Raw genomic sequence first — 21,885 nt, 5'->3', positions numbered from 1 at the left:
TATACCTTTGTAACTATTTTCATGAAACTTCAGCTAATTGGGCCAAAATGTACTGGTCTTGATATGTCCCAATTAATTGGAATCCATTTTACTGGGCACATCATCACATAAATCACAAGATGGCAGGAAAATTACAACTTTATTCATAGTTTAATTATGTCTCTTAAATTCCAAGCTCAAAGATCCAAAATGATAACTACCCTTTTTTCCTACTATTTCTGCACTTAATTGGGTAATTTGAATAGTTTACTGTTGGAATACTGTTCTGCCATTTAGTAAGATTGTAGTAGAACTGTGATACTATTCGGAGTGCTTGCCTCTGCTCAATCAACTTATCTAGTATTAATTGCTGTCTGCAGAAGCTCATTTGTATTTTCCACCTGTCTTCATTTCGAAGTGTTTCTTAACTTCAATTCAGAAGCTCTGGCTCTAATTTTTAGAAGAGGGGATTAAGACTAGGAGGACAGAATTACTAGAAATAGTTTCTTTTTATGTATCTTGTCAATCACCCCTTATACTTTGAAAACCTTAATCGAATTGCTTCATAACATTCTATATTCCTTGGAGTGGTTGCTTTTTACAACAAGGAGGCCATTTAGCCTATGGGATCCATGCCATCTCCTAATCAATATGGTGACCAAAACTGCACACAGGCTGACAGCAATGGTGTCACTAATGTTGTACTAAGACTGCTCTGTACTTGCACTCCAGTTAATAAGGCAAGAGTCTCCTATGTTGTCGTCAGCACACTATCTACATGTGTTGCCACCTTCGTGATCTTCGGGTTTGTAAACTAAGATCCCTTTGTTGTTCTTTAACAAACTAAAGAATTGAATATGAATAAATAAATCATTAAAATAAGGCTTGCAACCCAATCAATTGCAAGAAATACTTTATCAGTCCTAAGCTATTTAGTGTGGCATCTGAGATTTTCTGAAGTTCCATGCATTTACAGAATCGTTATAATGATTAGCAGCTTTTGCTCAATCTGTTAATTTAACATTGACATAAGTTTTTACCAATTATGCAAGATGATCATACCTTATACTTTTCTACAGAATTGCAAATTTGTCTTTATCTCAACAAGGCTTTACCTTTCAGTGTTAAAAACAACTAAAATAAATCTTTCCATGTTGATAACTGTTGTGTTCTCCCTTGACTTTATTTCTACTCTGATCTGAATTCCAGGTGCTAACTAAATAATCAATTTGAAGTGTTGAATATTGAAGGCCAATATGTATATGAAAAAAATTGTGGCAACTGATAAATATAATCATTTGACTTTTGTGATATTTCTTTAATGGAGATTACTGAATTTGCTATATTTTACACTCTCATGGAAACTTACCATATCATTGAGGTGAACCCTGAAATCCTGAAAAGGAGAGCTTCTTGAATTATTCCTAAAATATAATGTCATTTTAGGTGCCAAAATTATTCACTTTGCATCTATGATGTTTGAAGTTATGAAAAGACAGCATTAGGCTTTACAATTAAAGTCTTACCTGATAAATGCCACACATAAATGTTAGAGCAGCCGAAACACTGACAGCATAACATTTTTTATCGCATTCAAAGCTCAGCAATCCAGGAAGGGTGACATTCATTTTCATGGATGCATTGTCATTAGTGATGTTCCAGTTGTTTGCATTGCTCATTCCTAATGGCATCACTTTGCTGTCCTCATCGACTTCGAATCCAGCCAAAAGAAGCTCCCGATCCACCACCTGCCCCACAATGAGGCATATTAAGCTGAAAATGCCGACTGAAATATGGCGTGAGGTACCCATCAAAAAATAAATAATGCAGGAGAAAAAGGATGTATACAAACTAGCGCTGGTTTCTAAGCCAGCGAGTAATGCATATGCTATTGCCTGAGGAACTATGACAACAGCAACAAGGATACCAGAAATGGTATCACCTAAAATCCATTCTTTTAGCTTGTATCTTGGGAGCCAGTAGAGAACAGGGAAGAAACCAGTTATTAGGTTTTTAAGTTTATCCGATGAACATGAGCAACCTTTTTGCAACTTCTTTGCAATTGTTTTCTTCACGTCAGATTTTGCTTTTACTGTCCGTTCAATCCGTATTTGAGATTCTAAATGAAGATCCCTTTTAGTCAATGGCTCCTCGTTTTCCATTCTTTTCAGCTGTTCCCGTAAAGTATGAGAGATAAGTAGGTCTAAAGTTCTGCAATTCAAAAGCAAAATATACTTTACACAGCATGTAAAACCTTTGCATCTGCAGTACACCAACTTAACATTGTTTCACTCCGGTGACTTTTATACGATGTAAATATTCTGGATCAGACAGGTATTAATTTATGTCTGGATTATAATTGTGGGTTACTAAGATAAACATGCAAATTTTGCAATACTGTGATAATACTATTCATTCAATGTAAACTAGATTTTGTCTAGGGACAAAAAGTGAAGTAGGGAAGAAAGCTATGTGGGCTAGAGTAAATTAATTGAGTACTGTAATAAGTAAATGTTTCTGCCACTAAATCCTGTAGATGTGAAAAATGCTGAGCTATAAAATAAATGCGGACAATTCAAAATTATGGCGAGTATCAAATACTTCAAAGTCATTAAATCAATAATAATTAGTTGAACTTCTTTTGCTATCATCTTTCAAAAATCAAGGAAATGCTAATTTAGAAAAAAGTCTAACCTTTGCAGGCAGACATGTGCTGAACTCCTTGAAGAGTACAGTGACAACGCTGTCAAAGTGGCAAATGCACAGGTTTCCCAGGAAGCTTGGGGAGTCTGAACTACTTGATACTATGTGGGAAAATGTTGGGAGTTCCTTGCAGAATTGTCAGGGTTTCTTGGGAGAGAAATTGGGCTATTGTTTCCTACATTCCATACAATATACTAATGGTTAGAATAGAATGATATTGTTAAAAATAATTAAAGCAAACTTTCAAAATTTGGGAACATAATAGAAAGGTAAAATAATTAACTGATTGGTAGCCTTTTTATAAAAGAAGTATGATACAATTACTGAAAGAATTAATTCACCATATCAAGAGGGGAAGGTACAAGAAGATAATGACCATTAAATGGAAGAGCAGCTGTGAATCTGTTACAAAAGGAATAATATTGGTTAAAAAAGTTAGCCCATACCCATGATGTGTTAATCTAGGTTATAGTAATTTTGGGTAATAACCTTAACTTAAACTATTTTTTGATAAATAACTAGATTTATTGATAAAGACAAGAGTCTGCAGATGCTGGAAATCCAGAGTAGTGCACAAAATGCTGGAGGAACTCAGCAGGTCAGGCAGCATCTATGGAGAGTAATAAAGGGTCAACTCTTTAAGACAGGGAATAAAGGAATCAGGGCTAAGTCCTGATGAAGGATTTCGATCTGAAATGTCAACTTTATTCCCTTCCATCGTTTGTGTGTGTTACTCTTGATTTATTGGTGATTATTTATTACTGATTCATAGTCTTGTAATTTTGTTTTTCAATTTTTTGCTTCTAAGTACTCAATTTAGTATATACACAATGGTATTATCTGCACTTTCGTGAATATAATTAATAAAAGATCTTTAACACATTTCTACGCCCATTCTCTGATGATAGCTCTGGAAAGTAACCATGCTTCAATCATTTCAGATGTTGCATTTTTAATGTGATTGATTATTCCTGAGCTATTAACATTGTTATTATAGCATTATTAGCAGAAAATGCTGGAAATATTCAGCAATTCAAGTAGCTTCTGTGGAGAGAAAGTGAGTTTATGTTTTGAGTCTAAGTGATCAACAGAAATCTTATTGGTATTAATTTGATTTTCTCATCACAGATTCTGCTTCTTCTGAGTATTTCAAACATTTTCCTATTTCAAATTTCCAGTGTCTCTTCTTCTAGGCTTTTCCAGCAATATTAATGCTTATGCTCCATCCATGATATTTACTGTAGTCTGGAGCTATATAATTTAAACTAGATAAAGAAGTCATATTGCTCTTCCTGAAGAATATTAGTTAACGTGGGGTTCCATCGCAATCTGGCATTTTCTTGGTTACCGTTACTGAAATAATTTCTTTAAACTCCAGATTTATTTAACAACTGGAATATAAATTTTCTAGCCACAATGATGAATTCAGGTTGAGTTTTGGGGCTAGTTGCTTAGGCTCTTGATGTCCTTCCTGTACCTAAACCACTGTGCTGCAGGACCCAGAAGCATTTAAATATCTGTACGTTAAGTTGAAACAGAATGAGCAATAGGTGGAATGTTAAATTTGTCATCTTGGGAAGGATTCAAATAGAGAATTCGAAAAAGAAAATTTTGTATTCAAAGCAAAAGTGAGGCAATTTTATTTTAGCTTTGTAATTATTCCTTTCACTCATGGACTTGTTCAGCTGAACATGGAATGTAACAGCACAGGAACAGGCCCTTCACCCCACATGCTGTGCCAGACTCAATAAACTAGTAATTACTTGTCCGAGAGGTAATGTTGCAGCTATGTAGGACCCTGGTCAGACCCCACTTGGAGTACTGTGCTCAGTTCTGGACACCTCACTACAGGAAGGATGTGGAAGCCGTAGAAAGGGTACAGAGGAGATTTACAAGGATGTTGCCTGGATTGGGGAGCATGCCTTATGAGTATAGGTTGAGTGAACTTGGCCTTTTTTCCTTGGAGTGACGGAGGATGAGAGGTGACCTGACAGAGGTGTATAAGTTGATGAGAGGCATTGACCATGTGGCCTCTTAGGTTTTTTTCCCAGGGCTGAAATGGCTAGCACAAGAGGGCATGGTTTTAAGGTGCTTGGAAGTAGGTACAGAGGGGAAGTCAGGGGTAAGTGGGCTGCAGGCAACGATAGGGTCTTTTAAGAGACTTTTTGATACGTATATGGAGCTTAGTAAGATAGAGGGCTATAGGTAAGCCCAGTAATTTCTATGGTAGGGACATGTTGGGCACAACTTTGTGGGCCGAAGGGCTTGTATTGTGCTGTAAGTTTTCTATGTTCTATGTTAGATGCCTAATTGAAGTAACCCCTTGTGCCTGCACTATGTCCATATACCTCCTTTCTCTGCACATTTATGTGCCTATATAAGAGCCTCATAAACACCTCCATCATATTTGCCTGCACTACAACCATGATCGTTCATTTCAGGTACCCACTAAATGCTCCATGCATCTGCTGTGAACTTGACCCCTCTCGCAGCTGTCTACTCTCTCTTTTGCTTTTCATGATATTATAAACTCTAATTGGGTCTCCCTTTAGCCTCTGCTCCTCAAGAGAACACAACCCAAGTTTGTCCAACTTCTCCTAATACACGTGCCTTCAGGCAGCATCCTGGTAAAACCTTTATGAAATCCCCCCAAACCCTGCACATCTATCCAATAATAGGGCAATCAGAACCGAATGCAATACTCCAGGTGCGGTCTAATCAGAGTTTTATAAAACTGCAACATGACTTCTTGACTCTTGGACTCAGTCTTGTCTAATAAAAGTAAGCATCGCATGTGCTGACTTTACCACCCTATCAGACCTGTGCAGCCACTTTCAAGGAGCTAGATACTTGGACCTCAAGATCCCTCTGTGCATCAACAGTGTTAAGGGTATTGCCAATATTAGTGTACTGACCCTTTAAACTTGATCTTCCAAACAGCAAAACCACATATTTGGCCATATTATAGTCCATCAGTCATTTGTTCATTAAAAGTAGCACTGTAGAAGTTGCCAGTATCCTCCTTGGCTGCAAAGGTGAGTGCGATAGATGCCAGTCATTCAGACATGTTACCTTGGTCTTTTTTGGTACAGGGACAATGGTGGATAATTTGAAGCAGGAGGGCACTCTACAATGTGAAGAGGGAGAGATTAAAAATGTCTGGAAACACAGCTGCCAGTTGTGCTGGGCACACCCTGAGCACTCGCCCTGGGATGCCATCCAGTCCTGCAGCCTTGCGACTATCCACTCGTTGGAAACATCTGCGTACCTCAGCCTCAGAGATGACCAGGGTGCAGGTTGTAGTGGTGGCTTTCCTCGGAGGATCAGAGTTAGCGACATTGAACCGAGTGTAAAAGCCATTGAGCTCATCTGGCAGAGAGGACGCGATGTTGGCGACACCACAACGTTTGGCTTTGAAGTTTGCGATGTTATGCAGCCCATGCCAGAAGTTGTGTGTGCTATTCGTTGTGAATCTTGACTCAATCTTCTCCCTATATTGTTGTTTCGCAGCCTTGATAGCTTTGAGCAGATCGTAGCTGGTTTTCTTGAGCTCTAATTAATCTCCAGTGATGCAAGCTCCAGTGGTGCCGTATGTGCTGCTTGCTCCAGGGTTTCTGATTTGGGAACACCCTGACAGACTTCTGGGGGACAACATCATCGATGCACTTCTGGATAAAGCACGTGACTTCACCAGTGAATTCAGAGACATCCTCATCATGGAAAACATTCCAGTCCACATCATCGGAGCAGTCCTGCAGCATGGAGGCCGATTGGTCAGACCAACAATGGACGGTTTTACTATGGCCGCCTCTTGTTTCAGCTTCTGCTTGTATGTTGGCAGAAGCAGGATAGAAGAGTGATCCAACTTTCCAAAAGCTGGGTGAAGGAGAGCTTTGTAAGTATTGCAGAAGGGAGTGTAGCAGTAGTCATATGTGTTATCTCCACGAGCGCTCACCTGGATATGCTGACAAAACGTTGGTGAGGCTTTCCTCAGCGACGCTCAATTAAAGACACCATCGATGATGAAGGCAGCACCTGGGTGTGCAATCTCCAGCATGTTGATGCTCTTGTACAGTTCCTTGAGAGCCAGGTCAGTATCAGCCTGTGTTGGAATGTACACCACTGTGATGATAACAGCCGTGAACTCCCTTGGCAGACAGTAGTGTCTGCACAGCAACACCAGGTATTCCAGGTCTGGTGAACAAAAGGATTTGAGTGCATGCACATTCTGGTGGTTGCACCAAGCATAGTTGACCATGAAGCATACCCCTCCTCCTTTACTCTTCCCAGTGAGGTTTTTCGACCTGTCTGCCCGAAACAGGGAAAAAGAACCCAGAGGGCTCGATGGCATGATCCTGGATCTCCTCCATCAGCCGGGTCTCCATGAAGCACAAACATTGCATTCCTTTGTTTCCCACTGATAGGAACTTCTGGCTCTCAGTCCACAAAGCCTGTTATCCAGGGACTGAACGTTAGCCAGGAGTATGCTAGGGAGCAGCAGTTGATTTGCATACCGTCTCAGCCTCACCAGGAAGCTGAACCTTCTCCCTTGCCTCCAGCACTTCTTCCAAGGCAGTGGCGGTGTAAGAGATGAGTCTCCCATGGATCGCACAAGTAGGGGATCTCAGTGTAGGAAAGGTGGCACATTGGGGGTAAATGCCTTCTTTCCGATGTTCAGAAGGGTCAGTCTCTTGTATCTGATGTGATTATCAGCTACTTGAACATAAGGTACTCAGAAAATTGTAGAAATTAGTAGTATACTGTAGATTTGGAATGAGCTCGCAACATGGCCGCCGTACGCAGCGCCATCTTGGTTACATGTGATATTTTTCAGATACCTTTGCTGGAACAAAGTAATTCATGCAGAATTTCTGAACATTCCTGAGGACAAAGATTCCAGGCACCCTAAATTAATCGTGTGAGGGCTGACTCTCTGAATACACAAACACCATAACTATTAATTGATCAACTATAGCTGTGACTATGTTTGATGTGCTGAGTGACAAAATCAGTCAGCTCTGCAAGCTTCCTTAAACACAACCACAATAGTACAAATGACTTGGCTAGTGTTGTCTGGTTTGATGCAGGCAGATCAATGTAACCCATTGTCTGATGTTGATTAAATCTGGATCTACAATAGCTCACTGTTTACTTTTTACAAGAAGCTGAGCAAACTCAATTCTGACTCTTTGGAAAGGTCATGTGCTGTGCCAGAAAGTTGAGGTCAGTAATAAGTTCCTCAAAAGTGAAGTTCCAGTACAGCAGACGACATGATGGAAGTCACGATGTATTTAGGTACAGTTGATTTAATAGACAGAAGCTGTTCCCATTGGGAAATTGCACAATTAGCAGTCCATACATCCTCAGGATAATAGACTTCATACAGTACAGCAGTTTCGAACTTGTTTTTTTATTACCATAATCAGTAGATCATTCAAGTCTGAGCTGCCTTCCTGGTAGAATCTGTGATGCCTTTATACTGACACAGACAGAATTCAGTCATGATAAAGGGTCTCCACCCAAAACATAGACAGTTTATTTCCCTCCACAGACGCTGCCTGACCTACTGAACTCCTCTAACATTTTGTGTTTGCTCTCATTACCAGCGCTAACCTTTCCCCATCAGTCTTCCTCTGCCATTCATTCATCCACTTGAATTCTCATCACTGTTGCATATACATACAGAATGTTTACAGTAAAATTACAAGCTGTCTGTTTGTTGTTGAAGCCATTTCCTGGAAACCCAAACTCGTTCTCTTGAAATAAGATTCAACCAAAGCTGCAGGTTCAGACAAATTACTGCAGGGGAGGACTTAAGAGCACTTAGTGGTTCTGTTGTCCAGAAAGATATGGTCCTTCTGTCGTACAGACCAGCTCCGTATTGTCATCTGGTTAATTAAAATACCACTATGACCAAATTATCCCCACCACTTAATCATGTGTTTTTCTTTGACAATGGGAGAGGAGTAGTTATTATAGAAGAATCTTACATTTGGCATTATAACTAAAAGCTATGATACGGGACTGCCACTGAGCTCGTCCCATGATTGCTCAAGAGTAGACTGATCTGCCTACAGGATAGAGCAAATAGGCGAACTCTAGACTTGTTTGGTGCCAGTCTGAGTGGCAATGCTACTATTAATTTGGAATTGGATTCTGTTACGTTCCCACTAGCACTGGAATAGGATGCGATTTATTATGGAAAATTGGTAACTGAAACATTTTTTACATTCAATCTTAATGGAAGTCTTAAATTGTTGTAACTTGAAACACTGACAGTGTTAATATGTTGAAGTTCTAAAATGTTTCAGAGGAAAGGTTGCGATACATTCATTAATTAGAAAATCTATGGATTATATTCATTAGCACAATTAATTACATATTATTTCACGATTATATTAATGTATAAAAGTAAATTCCAGCTGCATAGCAACAAAGGCTATGTGTGCAGGAGCAGTTCAGTTACTGTGCAGCCACACACCTGCAGTACAGTACCTAGAGGGAACAGTGATCACAGAATTGTTCTTCTTAACTTAGTTGAAAATTTGTTCAAGTGAGATTCAAGATTGTTTAATGTCACTGCCAGTACATAAGTGTAAAGGAGATAAAATAATGGTTCCTCCAGATCCGATGCAGCCAGAAACACAATAATATTAAAACAAAAAAAAGGATACATAAGCTAGCTTATATTCAGATTCAGATTCAGTTTATTGTCATTTAGAAACCACAAATTCAATGCAGATAAAAAAATGAGACAACGTTCCCCTAGAATGATATCACAAAAGTATATGACAAAACAGACTGCACCAGAAAATCCACATAACGTTTGGCAATCCCCAATCCAGAGTCCAGAGAGGCTGCTGCGTATTAATATCGTGTCATCATCTAGCGCGATCCCCGGAAAGGAGCTCCAAATCCACCAGACAAAACAAGACCAAAAACTAAAGCTACAAGATCTGCACAAAACCGCATAGTTACAACAGTGCAAACAATAGCATAATTGATAAAAAAAAACAGACTATGGGCATAGTAAAAATAGTCCAAGATGTTAAAGGACTGTAAGTTCAAAAGAAATCACCACAGTTTCCACAAGTCCCCAGGGTCCTGACAGACTCGCCATCTCACGCCAGAGGCAGAAGGGAGTATCCCCGCTATGGACTTCCAAGGTGCTGCCTGACTCAACCTCATAGACACAGCACACAATGGAAGCTCCGTGGAAACCAGCCTCGCAGGCACAGCACACACCGAAAGCGACCTGAGTCTGTCGAAAGGACTCCAAGTCCATCGAACCTCCGAGCCGATGACCATCCCCTCCGGCACAGCTTCTCCGAGCACCATCCTCTGCCGAGCGTATTAAGATGGCCCCGCCAACGGCCATCAGCAACACGACCCCGAGGACTGGGGGCCTGTTCTTCCCAGCAGAGTCCGGGACTTCACAGCAGCAGCAGCAACGAAGTAGGTCTTGCTGGAATTTCCCAATGTTTCTCCGTGCTTCCACGTCCATTTTCAATCGATTATGATTGCGCACGGCACCCCACTTCACAAATAACAGATGATAAGTTCCAGAGTGGCTGCTGCAAGCTGCGTCGCGCTGCCATCTTGGATAACCATGTTGGAGAGGTCATATACATAGATAATATGACAATAGAGTTCTGCTAGGCACAGGAGAGTCTGTGCATTAGGTGACAGGAAATGATAAAGTAGTGGTGATTGGGATGGGTTAGTGGGTGGACTGTTGATCAGCCTTACAGCTTGAGGAAAATAACTGGTTTTGACTCTGGTGGTCCTCGTGTAGATACTGTGTAACCTCCTTCATGAAGAGAGTGGGACAAACAGTCCATGAACAAGGTAGGTGGGATCCTTCATGATGTTATTGGCCAGTGATGTGCTGGGCAGTTTTGACTACACGTTGTAGGACCTTTCTGTCCACTGCAGTGCTTTTTCTGTACCATGCAGTGGTGCAGCTTGTTAGGAAGCTCCCTACTGCATATCTACTGTCGAATGACAGAGTCCATACTGAAAACAACAATCTTTGCAGCAGCTTATTCTGTACAAAAGTGCACAGTAGTATGAAATGGTTACTGTTTAACAGGGATATGAAATAGTTATTTTTTAACAGGGATTAGCCATAAACTAGTTAATGTCAAAGCTTAACGTAGCATCATGAAGATTGAAGGTTATTTGCTGAATAAAAAAGTTCATGTAAGTTCCATCTTATAACATCCTTTACAGTATCTGTTTATCCTTTATGGAATGTGGACATACCAAGGCCAGCAATTACTGTTAACAGCAATTTCTTTACTTGGGTGTTGGTAAAATGCTGTCAGAGATCACTAACCAGTGTAGAGAAGGTACTCCGATAGTGGTGCCAGACTGGAGTTCTGGAGGCAATAAAGTAAAAGTGAGATGTACGAACAAAAAAATGAGTGTGTTTCTCACCCCTCAGTGTACCTTCCATTGAATCAGATAGTATTTTGACTGAAGCCCCAACTCTACATTCCTCTCCACTTCTTTCACCTGCTTCTTTCACCTAAATCTACCTCAGCTGTAAAAATGTTCAAAGACGTTGCTTCCACTGCACTTTAAAACTCAGTTCTCTGAGAGAACAGATTTTATCTGTCTTGCTACCAGGATATTGACATTGCTAGCAGAGGTGAGAACACAGTAGACCTAGTTTACGCCAACATCCGTAGTGCCTACAACGCTGCTCCCCACTAATTAAATGTGTACAACCAGTTCAAAAGAAGATAAAGACCTGGCCAGAAGAAGAAACTTCAGCATTACCGGACTGTTTTGAAAGCTGAAACTGGGACGTGTTCAGGGAGGTGGCTGCCTACCACCATCACATTAACATTGATGAATACCTGTGACTGGCTACATAGAGAAATGTGCTGAGGACATCACTATTATTTAACACATCTATGTGAGTGCAGTCAGAAGCCATGGTTCACAGCAGAAGTCTGAGCATGGCTGAGAGATCAGGAATGCATTCAGATTGGAGGATAAGACAGACCTCAGGTCAGCAAAAGCTGCACTTTTCCTGTGCCATCAAACGGGATTATTCACAAAAAATATACGGCCATTTCTGTGACACCAGAGACATGAGGCACGTCTGGAAGGACATTCAGACTATAATGGTCTGCAAATTAATCCTACATGTCAACGCCAGTGAAACTTCTCTTTCTAATAGGCTGAATGTCTTTTTTGCTCGGTTTAATGTGTGGACAGTTACCTTTCTTAATGACTACCGTCCAGAGGCACTGACCTCAATAATACTTTAGTGCTTTGAACAGCTGGTTATGGATCACATTAAGTCCCATCTTCCTGCTTCATTGGACTCTTTCCGGTTTACTTATTGCTCAAATCGATCTACTGATGACACTATAGCCTCTGCACTCCACTCTGTCCTGTCCTGGTGCATCATATGCCGGGATGCTTTTTAATGTCTTCAGCTCAGCATTCAATATGATCTTCCTCAAAACCTGATGGGTAAACAGTCCTCAATGGATTTCAACATCTCTCTCTGTAACTGGATCTTGGATTTCTTGATGGAAAGGCCACCTTCATTTTGTTTTGGCAGAAATATCTCTAGCTCCATCACGCTGAGAGCCAGTGCTCCCCAGGGCTGCGTACTCAGTCCACTGCTGTACACGCTGGTGACACATGACTGCACTACTTGATCCGCTTCAAACCGAGTACACTGATTACACAACATCGACATCGAGACATCATACTGAGAGGAAGTAGAGTGGCTGGTAAAATGGTGCGAGCATAACAACTTGAGTCTCAACTTGGACAAGAACAGAGAGATCATTGTGGACTTGAGGAAAGCTGGACATTCGTCACTGCACATACACAGCTTCTCCCTGAAGAGAGTTAGGAGCACTAAGATTTTGGGTGTGTACGTAACGGATGATCTCATCTGTTCCCTCAACACCACCTCTTTGATCAAGAAAGGACTATAACATCTCCACTTCCTGAGGAAATTGAGGCGAGTGAAGTTCCTCCCTCCCAACTATTTTAACCAAATTTTCTAAGAACCGATCAGCTGCATCTCCATCTGGTTTGGGATTTTCAAGGCATCTGACCAGTAGACCCTGTAAAGGATGGCATGGATTCTGAGAGGATCATTAGTGTCTCTCTTCTATCCTTCAGAGATGTTTGTCAGAATTGCTGCATACACAGGGCCCTCAGCATGGTCAATGACCCCTCCCATCCGTACAACAGTCTCTTTGACCCCCCCTCCCCTCCCATCAGGCAGGAGATACCATAGTATTAGCATAAGAACTGTTAGGATGGCAAACAGCTTCTTCCCCCACGCTGTAAGGCTGTTGAACTCCTGCCATCACCCAGCTTCATCACGTTTGAAGCACAAGTTCTGTTATACTGTTTACTTTTTCACTTATATGTGCACTTTATTTGCTGATTTATTTGTGGTGATGTTACTTCATGTGTTACATGTGTGAATTATACGGACTGTCTTGTGCATCTTGGTCGGCAGGAATGTTTGGCAGTATACATGTGTACAGTTGAATGACAGTAAGTGTAAACTTGAACTTGAAAAGCGATCACTTACTATGAAATAGCTATCTCTTGTTCTAGATTCTCTCATGTAAGGAAACATCTATCCACATCCACCCTGTCAAGACCCCTCGAGATCTTTAATGCATTCTCACTCTCTAGTAAACTCTAGTAAAATGCTTCTGAGTCAGGATAATTTATGACTTTGTGAGGAACCTGCAGTTCCAAAGTGCCTGATTTTATGATAAATGGTTTGGCATGGACTAAATGGGCTGAATGTTGGTGTTGTACTTTTCTATAACACCTTGACTCTATCTGGAGCTGAAAAGGTTGAATAGGAATATGAAAAGACTGCCCTGAAAAACTCTAACAGCGATGAATTTTGTACTCAATGAGTAAATTTTAAAGGTCTAACCACTATTGTGTATGCAAATATGCAGCCAAATTGTGCACAATCTTTCAAATAATCTAAGTGCAAAAAGCTATAAAATCGAAAGTGTCCAATAAAAAAAGCAGAAAGTGCTAGTTGATAACTTTTCACCAGAACCAGGAAAAGTTACAAACAATTTTTTTTAAGTTGCAAAGGAGATGAGGTAAGAAGAAAAAAGTAATCTGTGATAGGGTGGAGACCGAAAGAGGCAGAATGCGATGTGCGTTGGCTTGTCAAGCACAGCTAATCTGCATGAGATGTCAGTAGGAGGGCAGACGCTTGTTTCGAGGTGATAAAACAAAACCCAACACAAATTTGAGAAACAGCATCATGGAAACTTTTTTTTCATTTCCTTCATCCCACATCCTGACTTTGGAAGAGAGATTAGACCTGTGCCTGGTTCCATGCACAGTTGCACCAGGACCCTATCAGCCAGCTAACCCTCAGGATTCAACATCAACTTCCTTGATAATCAATGTACAGAACTATTCCATTGTTATGGTGAAAAACCATAATGTTAGTTCAAAGCATGGCTTGCTTCCTTGTGTGGGTATACTGCAGAATTTTATGGAAGACTAATGCCTTTTAAAACATTACACCTGTAGTTATATTAAGTATTTGCAGATTCATGATTTTTATTGTTTTATTTATTTTTTATTATTTCTTTCTTTCATATTTGCACAGTTTGTTGTCTCCTGCAGACTGGTTGAACGCCCAAGTTGGGCAGTCTTTCATTGATTCTGTTATGGTTAATATTGTGTAGATTTATTGAGTATGCCTAAAAGAAAATGAATCTCAGGGTTGTATATGGTGACATATATGTACTTTGATAATAAATTTACTTAAAACTTTGACTTTTATGAGATATTTTGTTTCAGAACTTAATTCTACCTTTTTTCTTGGCAGCTGGTAGTTAAATAGCCAGTCATCAATTAACTAACAATTAGATAGCTTACCTCTTTTAAAGTGCTGTAAAGTGAAAACACCCAGACGCATCTCTTTTCAATTCTAGTGCAAGTAAATAACATACCTGTTAAAGCCTTTCTACATGCTTGTTGAAGAATTTTCTTTAGTGCATGGCTTACATATATTCCTGAGATAAAGTTCTAATTTGTTGTACATATTCAGGATATTAATGCCATGAAAATTAATGTTTTGCAGCAGCAGTGCACTACATTTCAAACGTGAGAAACTCAAATTCCCATAAACTGAAATGAACATAAAAACAGACATCTTATCCTATCTTGATGTTCAAAGCTGGGTAGTGTGTTTTGTGGTTTCACATGCCCAGGAAATGTTTGTACTGTCCACCTATTAGTCTGACTATATGTCCCCACCTCTGTTTCTTCCCAAACACAGTAACTGCAAAGTCATCATCTCTTAAATTTGCTATCCATTAATCTGTAGGCATCTTGTATGTATAGTAGTGATGCCAAACTCTTTCAAAGTCTGAAACAAATATTTTGAAATCAGTTTGAACTTGTGTGTTTCAAGTACATTGGCTGGAAATTATAGCATGAAATAACATTTTCCCCTGAAATAACTTCACACACGAAATCCATGCCAGTTTCTTTGAAGACTGCCTGGGCACAGTTTCCTTCTGTATGCAATGCAACCAGTATAGTTTAAGCATATTTTGAGAAGCTCCTACTTGTGTGCTTTAGCAATGGCAGAAGATCTGAAAGCAGTGGTTCTGGATGGGATTTCAAGAAGTGAATTTGACTTGCAATGGATGGTTTTCGTGAAAGTTATTTTATCTTGTGGCCTTGAAACAGATCACCGGGGAATAGTGAGAGTTTGCTCCCAAATCTTCCAGCCCCACCATCCCTGAACGTTTCTGGTCATTTATCCTAAAATAGTTTGGCATTAAATTCTGTTTGAAAATTCTTGTGAAATCTCTTAATATACCCTTCACTTTTACAGGAACTACATAAATACCCTTGACTTTCTCCAGTCTTCAGAGGAACAGAGAATGAAAGAGTGGAACTGATTAAATTGGAATGGTGATTGAGATACTAGGTAGATCACTACTCTGCAGCAGATCAAATGAACAGAACATCAGCATTGTGCTGGGCAAATTTTTAAAAAAAAACTTACCAGAATGTATTTTACAGGCAGAATCTGCAACTGCAATGGCAACTTTTCAGAGAGAACACGTGTGCCCAGGCTAAGTGACTTTTAAAATGCAGCACCATGTAATGATGAGGAATTAGTTGGGCTTTATCTTCACATTGATGGAGTCTTTCTTTAAATTTGGCCAATTGCTTACCCAGTTAGCAAGAGGATATTTTGGTGCCATTAACCCAAATTCTAGAAGGTAGAATGTATGCACACGTGCTTACCATTGTTTAGAAATCCATCTTGGTCAGTACAAAGACATTGTAAATTGTTAGAGTGAATCTTGGAAATAGAATCTAATATCCAGACACCATATATATTACAGGGATGAATTTCTTGGAATGTGAGCCATTTTTGGGATGAAAATCAGTGGATTTCCTCTACCTAGAAATTCAGTCCTGATGATTTAGAGCCAATCCTGATGAAGAGACTCAGCCTAAAACACTAACTGTTTATTCTCCTCCACTGATACTGCCTGACCTGTTCAGTGCCTCCAGCTCAAGATGTCCAGCATCTGCAGAATCTCTTGTGTTTAAAATCAGCACAGTTTATCTAGTAAAAGTCAGTAACAATGATCATTAGACTAAGATCTAGAGACCGAGCTATTTAAGCATCACAGCAATTAAAAAATCATATTATAGTGGCTAATTGGAGCATTGGATGGAACTGCAAAGTATTTTACAGCTGGTGAGAAATGGAATGATGTTGGTGTTCAGCAGTAGCTGACTTTCCTTGTATGCAAGTCATCAAGGTGCTTGAAGCAATTAGGAAGGCAAAATGCAAAACGATTTGAGTACAAGAGTGGAGATTATATCGATTACATGGGACCCTGGATATTTGGAATATTACCATATGTGCAAGTCTGGTCTCCCTTCCTGAGGAAGGGTACACAGTACAAGTTAAGAGGGGCACTGTGAGGGTTCTCGAGATTCTTTGGATAGAATGTTGGCCATTTGTGGTGAGATTAAGTTCACTGGAACTCTCTGGAGTTTAGAAGAGTGAGAAATGATTTCATTAAAAATAAAAATGCTCATGAAGTCTGAAAGTGTAGATGTGAGGATGGTATCTCATCTGGCAAAGTTGTCTAAACCCAAAGATCACACTATCAGTTTAAGAGACTGTCTATATAGAAGAAATTTCATTACACATAGTATGGATCTTTGGAATTTTGTGTCCAATGGCTATTGCTGCCAAGTACATTCAAGATTGAAACATTGTTTGGATATTAAAGGAATCAAAGATATATCGGTTAGTTTAGGAAAATGGCACTGAAGTGGAAGATCAGTCATAATCTTACTGAATGGCACAGCAGCCAGAAAGGGCTGTGATCTCTCTCTTGGAGGCTGACATCAAGAGGTTGAGACCTTGCAAAGCATCAGACCCTTATGGTATACTTCCTAGGGCACTGAAAATCTGTGCCACCCAACTGGCAGGAGTATTCAAACACATCTTCAATTTCTCACTGCTGCAGCCAGAGGTTCCCAACTGCTTTACAAGGGCTACAATCATACCTGTGCCTAAGAAGAGCGGGGTGAGCTACCTCAATGACTATCACCCAGTTGCACTCACATCTACTGTGATGAAGTGCTCCGTGAGGTTAGTAATGGTCAGAATCAACTCCTGCCTAAGGAAAGACCAGAACATGCTGCAATTTGCCTATTGCCACAATAGGTCTACAGCAGATGAAATATTACTGGCTGTCCATTCGGCATTGGATCATCTGGATAATAGCAATGTCTATGTCAGACTACTGTTAATTGATTCCAGTTCAGTGTTCAACATAATCATAGGCTCAGTTCTCATCAACAAGCTCCAAAACCCGGGCCTCTGTACCTCCTTCTGCAACTAGCTCCCTGATTTCTTCACCAGAAGACCACAGTCCATGCAGATCGAAATAACATCTCTTTGTTGGAGCAACTCAAGGATACATACTTAGCCTACTGCTCTGATCTCTCTGCAGGCACAATTATGTGGCTAGGCACAGGTCAAGCAGCAGCTATAAATTTGTTGATGACACAACTATAGTTGGAAGTATTTCAGATGGTGACGAGGAGGCATACAGGAGCAAGATAGATCAGCTAATTGAATGGTGATTGGAACAACATCTTGCACTCAGTGTCAGTAAGACCAAGGAATTGATTGTGGGCATCAGGAAGGGGAAGCTGAGGGAACACATAACAGTCCTTCTCGAGAGATCAGCAGTGGAAAGAGTGAGCAGTTTCAAGCTCCTGGGTGTCAACATCTTTGAAGATCTATCCTGGCCCCAACATATTGATGCAATTATGAAGAAGACATTACAGCAGCTATATTTCATTAGGAATTTGAGGCGACTTGGTATGTCATCAAAGACTCTTGCAGATTTGCTGCAAGTAGACCATAGAAAGCATTCTAACTGGTTACATCATTGTTTAGCATGGTGGGGCGACTGCACAGAATCGGAAAAAGCTGCAGAAAGTTGTAAGCTCAGCCAGCTCCATCATGGGCACTAGTTTCTCCAGTATCCAGGTCACCTTCGAAAGGTGATGCCTCAAAAAGCAGCATCCATCATTAAGGGCCCCATTCTCCAGGATATGCCCCCTTCTCATTACTACCATCAAAGAGGAGGTACAAGAGCCTGAAGACCCATATGCAACATTTCAGGAACAGCTTCTTCCCCTCTGCCATCGTATTTCTGAATGAGCAATGAACCAATGAATACTATCTCACTATTTTTGGCCTCTTTTTTTTTTGCACTACCTACAAAATTTCAAATACATATTTTTTGTAATTTATAGTTTTAAAAAATTATTAATTGCAATATACTGCTGCCTCAAAACAATAAATTTCTCAACATATACCAGTGAATATGAGTCTTAATGTAAAGTGCTTGTATGGTTCAAAATGAGAAACGATAGAAATTGCACTGTGGAATTGAGGTTGATTTGGATGGATTTGTCTTCCAGATTTTGTGAAATCTAAGGATATTTTGGAGATTGCTCTAAATATATTCTGCTGCATAAATGAATATGCACGTTATAGCAGTGAAGTGCTAAGGATTTGATTCTGATAATTGCGGTTAGTATTTTGTACCACTACTACAAATGTAAGCTTTTAGTGGTGACAAATTATCATGTGTCTTTGGTAATTTTTTTCCCATTTCCAGGCAATAATGTTTGTGTAGAATAAAATCTCTAATTTCTATTTTTTTACTCATTTTGTTTGTGATCTTTTCAATGTTAATCATTTGTGTACTATGTGCGTTGCTGAGGAAAAATCCATTATGTTTTATCTGAACAAATATTAGGTGCATTATCTGAATATTGCCTCATAGTACCTTTACTATGTATTATAATTAATTTTCAACTAAAGCATTATTTCCATAATACAGTAGAACAGTGTACATTGTGCAGACACAAGATCAGGAGGAATCAGTCAAAATCTCCAACAGGATTAAAAGTAATATTAAATGTGACAAATTACAAGGGTAAAAACTGTTCCAACTGCAAAAGAGATTTATCATTCTTTGGTAAAATCTCTCCCTTAGTTCCAGTGCCTGGTCCAGTCTCTCTAACAATAGAATGCTTAATGGGGAAATGCAGACTTACAATTTCACCCTTTGTTGTAGGTACTCTCGACGTATGTATGAAATAATTTCTGTTGGTTTGGCTGTACAGTATTCACGTGTATGGTTGAATGACAATTAAGATTGAACATGAACTTAAGTACCTCAGTTACAATCATGATCTTCAGGACCAGAGAATATACAAATCTAGTCTGTGCAATCTTTGGTTATAAATTAACCTGTAACCTCTGAGAAGTTCACTCTGAAGCCAATTTTTTTTGGCTGAATACAATACTCCAGATACACCTTGCCCGATGATGACCTGCAGGTTAGAGAATGGAAAGGAGTACCTTACACCTCCTTTGATAGAGAGGTATCTCCACCCTGCCACCCAAATTCTACCCAGATTCTTATTATAAATTGTACAAATCTGTTGTTCCAGCATAGATCACTAAAGAATTTCGTTAATAACTGGTCTTCATGTAAGACCATTCACAGCAGCTCTCCTCGATGCAGAAACCACCTTACTTTTGCAGAGGGTTTATTTTATTATACTTCTCTGTGATTGCTTTTGAAAGTCCAGATCCATCAAGATAATGACCTCAAAAATTTCAACCAGATCAGTGAGGCATGGCAATTTTTTGAGAACCACCATGCAAACTCAAGCTTGACCTCGAATGATGGTTGAACATTGTAGATTATTAATTGACACTTGCAAGGTTCATTGCCGGTTTCCTTTTCTACTAATCACTTTTGTAATCTTATTTTTCATTCTTTCTTGTAACTTCTACTTTTAGGGGCTGAAGCAGGACATCACTAATAATAAGCACATCTTGCAGTCATTTGACATTTTAAATCCATTTTATAAGACATTATATTGCAGTCAACACTTCTCCATTCACGATACATGGATATTTTTGGCCATTTTTTAATGACCTCAATACCTCCTTATGCATTGGGATCCTTGATTTCCTCACTTGCAGACCCCAGTAAGTTCAGATTGACAACAACATCTCCTCCACCATCTCCCTCAGCACAGCTGCACCACAAGGCTGTGTGCTTGACCCCAGGTCTCCTTGCTTTACACTTACGATTGTGAGGCTCAGCAAAGCTCCAGTGCCATATTTTATTTACTGGCAACACCACTGTCATTGGCCAAATCAAAGGTGGTGACAAATCAGCATATAGGAAAGGGGGAGATTGAAATACCTGGCTGAGTGGTGCCACAACAACAACCTCTCACTTAATGTCAGCAAGACCAAGGAGCTGCTATTCGACTTGAGGAGATGGAAACTGGAAGTCCACGAGTCAGCCCTCATCAAGGGATCGGAGGTGGAGAGGGTCAGCAACTTTAAATTTCTTGGTGTTATCATTTCAGAGGAGCTGTCCTTGGCCCAGCATGTAAGTACGATTATGGAAAAAAATGCATGGTAGCACCTGTTTGCTTAGAAGTTTGCAAAGATTTGGCGTGACATCTGAAACGCCAACAAATTTCTATAGATGTGTGTTGGAGAGTATATTGACTGGCTGCATCAATGCCCTTGAATGGAAAATCCTACAAAAAGTAGTTAATATGGCCCAGTCCATCATGGGTAAAATCCTCCCACTATTGAGCACAACTACACAGAGCCTTGTCACAGGAAAGTAGCATCATCAAGGGCCCCAGCACCCAGGTCATGCTGTCCTCTCACTGCTGCCTTCAGGAAGAAGGAACAGAAGCCCCAGGACTCACACTCACACCACCAGGTTCAGAAACAGTTATTACTACTCAACTATCAGGCTCTTCAACCTGTGGGAATTACTTCACTCGCCCCCATCACTGAACTGTTCCCACAATCTGTGGACTCACTTTCAACGACTCTTCCTCTCATGTTCTCAATATTTATTGCTTATTTAGTTATTTATTTTTTTCTTTTGTATTTGTAGTTTGGTGTCTTTTGCACATTGGTTGTTTGCCCACTCTGTTGGGTGTGATCTTTCATTGATTCTGTTATGGTTCTTGAATTTACTGAGCATGCCTGCATTAAAACAAATTTCAGTGTTGTACTTGGTGACAGATAATAAACTTACTCTCAACTTTGATGGGAATGTCATGTTTTGTTAGTTCCATTGTCACAATTTTTTTTTCAAATTTTTACACATCTTTACGCCAATGCTAAAAAAAAGCCAAGACACACATTCATTTCCTGAATAAGTGTAAACTTGACAAGTTGTATTTAACTTTTATTGCCAGTAGAAATGGGTAATCTCATTTGATTTTCTTTCTTTTTGAGGATCAGCTGCCTACTTGTTTCTGCATGTTCTTTTCGCAATAGTAAAAATGAAAATTGCTTTAAATATGCTATTGTAACAGGGAGTACTCCACAGCTCATACAGGAATGCAGATATCTACAGGTTACTCGCCGACATATAATTAGCCTAAATGTGAACTTGCAGATGAGGCAAAAATCAGACAAAACAACCGCTTGGATGGAAAGAATTGCTCAAGATCCAGGCATCAGAAACCAGAAAAGCACTTTTATGTAGGTTTGTAAACCTTTGAAGTACAAATTTTATGAACCTTAAAATATTACTAAAAAGTAAATATGAATAG

At 39.8% G+C, this 21,885-nt stretch overlaps 2 protein-coding genes across 8 annotated transcripts in view; one reads left to right on the top strand and one right to left on the bottom strand.

The window, feature by feature from the left end:
* The window catches only part of idua (alpha-L-iduronidase), a 197,593-nt gene that overhangs the window by 17,731 nt on the left and 157,977 nt on the right, over positions 1-21,885 (top strand). The window contains exon 1 of one of the 2 annotated variants that reach the window (XM_059965066.1): positions 9,324-21,814. The exons of the other annotated variant lie outside the window; for it this stretch is intronic. Coding sequence (XP_059821049.1) covers positions 21,729-21,814 — 86 coding nt within the window. The 5' untranslated portion in view covers positions 9,324-21,728. Of the gene's footprint in view, positions 1-9,323; positions 21,815-21,885 lie in introns of those variants that run through there. 2 annotated transcript variants of the gene reach the window in all.
* Positions 1-21,885, bottom strand: part of slc26a1 (solute carrier family 26 member 1) — a 114,088-nt gene that overhangs the window by 4,844 nt on the left and 87,359 nt on the right. For all 6 annotated transcript variants that reach the window (XM_059965058.1, XM_059965059.1, XM_059965057.1 and 3 more), the window contains one exon: positions 1,506-2,190. In XM_059965058.1, coding sequence (XP_059821041.1) covers positions 1,506-2,190 — 685 coding nt within the window. The remainder of the gene's footprint in view (positions 1-1,505; positions 2,191-21,885) is intronic.

The sequence above is a fragment of the Hypanus sabinus genome, chromosome 3 (genome assembly GCF_030144855.1).
Source record: "Hypanus sabinus isolate sHypSab1 chromosome 3, sHypSab1.hap1, whole genome shotgun sequence".
NCBI lineage: Eukaryota > Metazoa > Chordata > Chondrichthyes > Myliobatiformes > Dasyatidae > Hypanus > Hypanus sabinus.
Note: the sequence above shows the minus strand (reverse complement) of the source record. Positions and strands in the feature narration are given on the sequence as shown.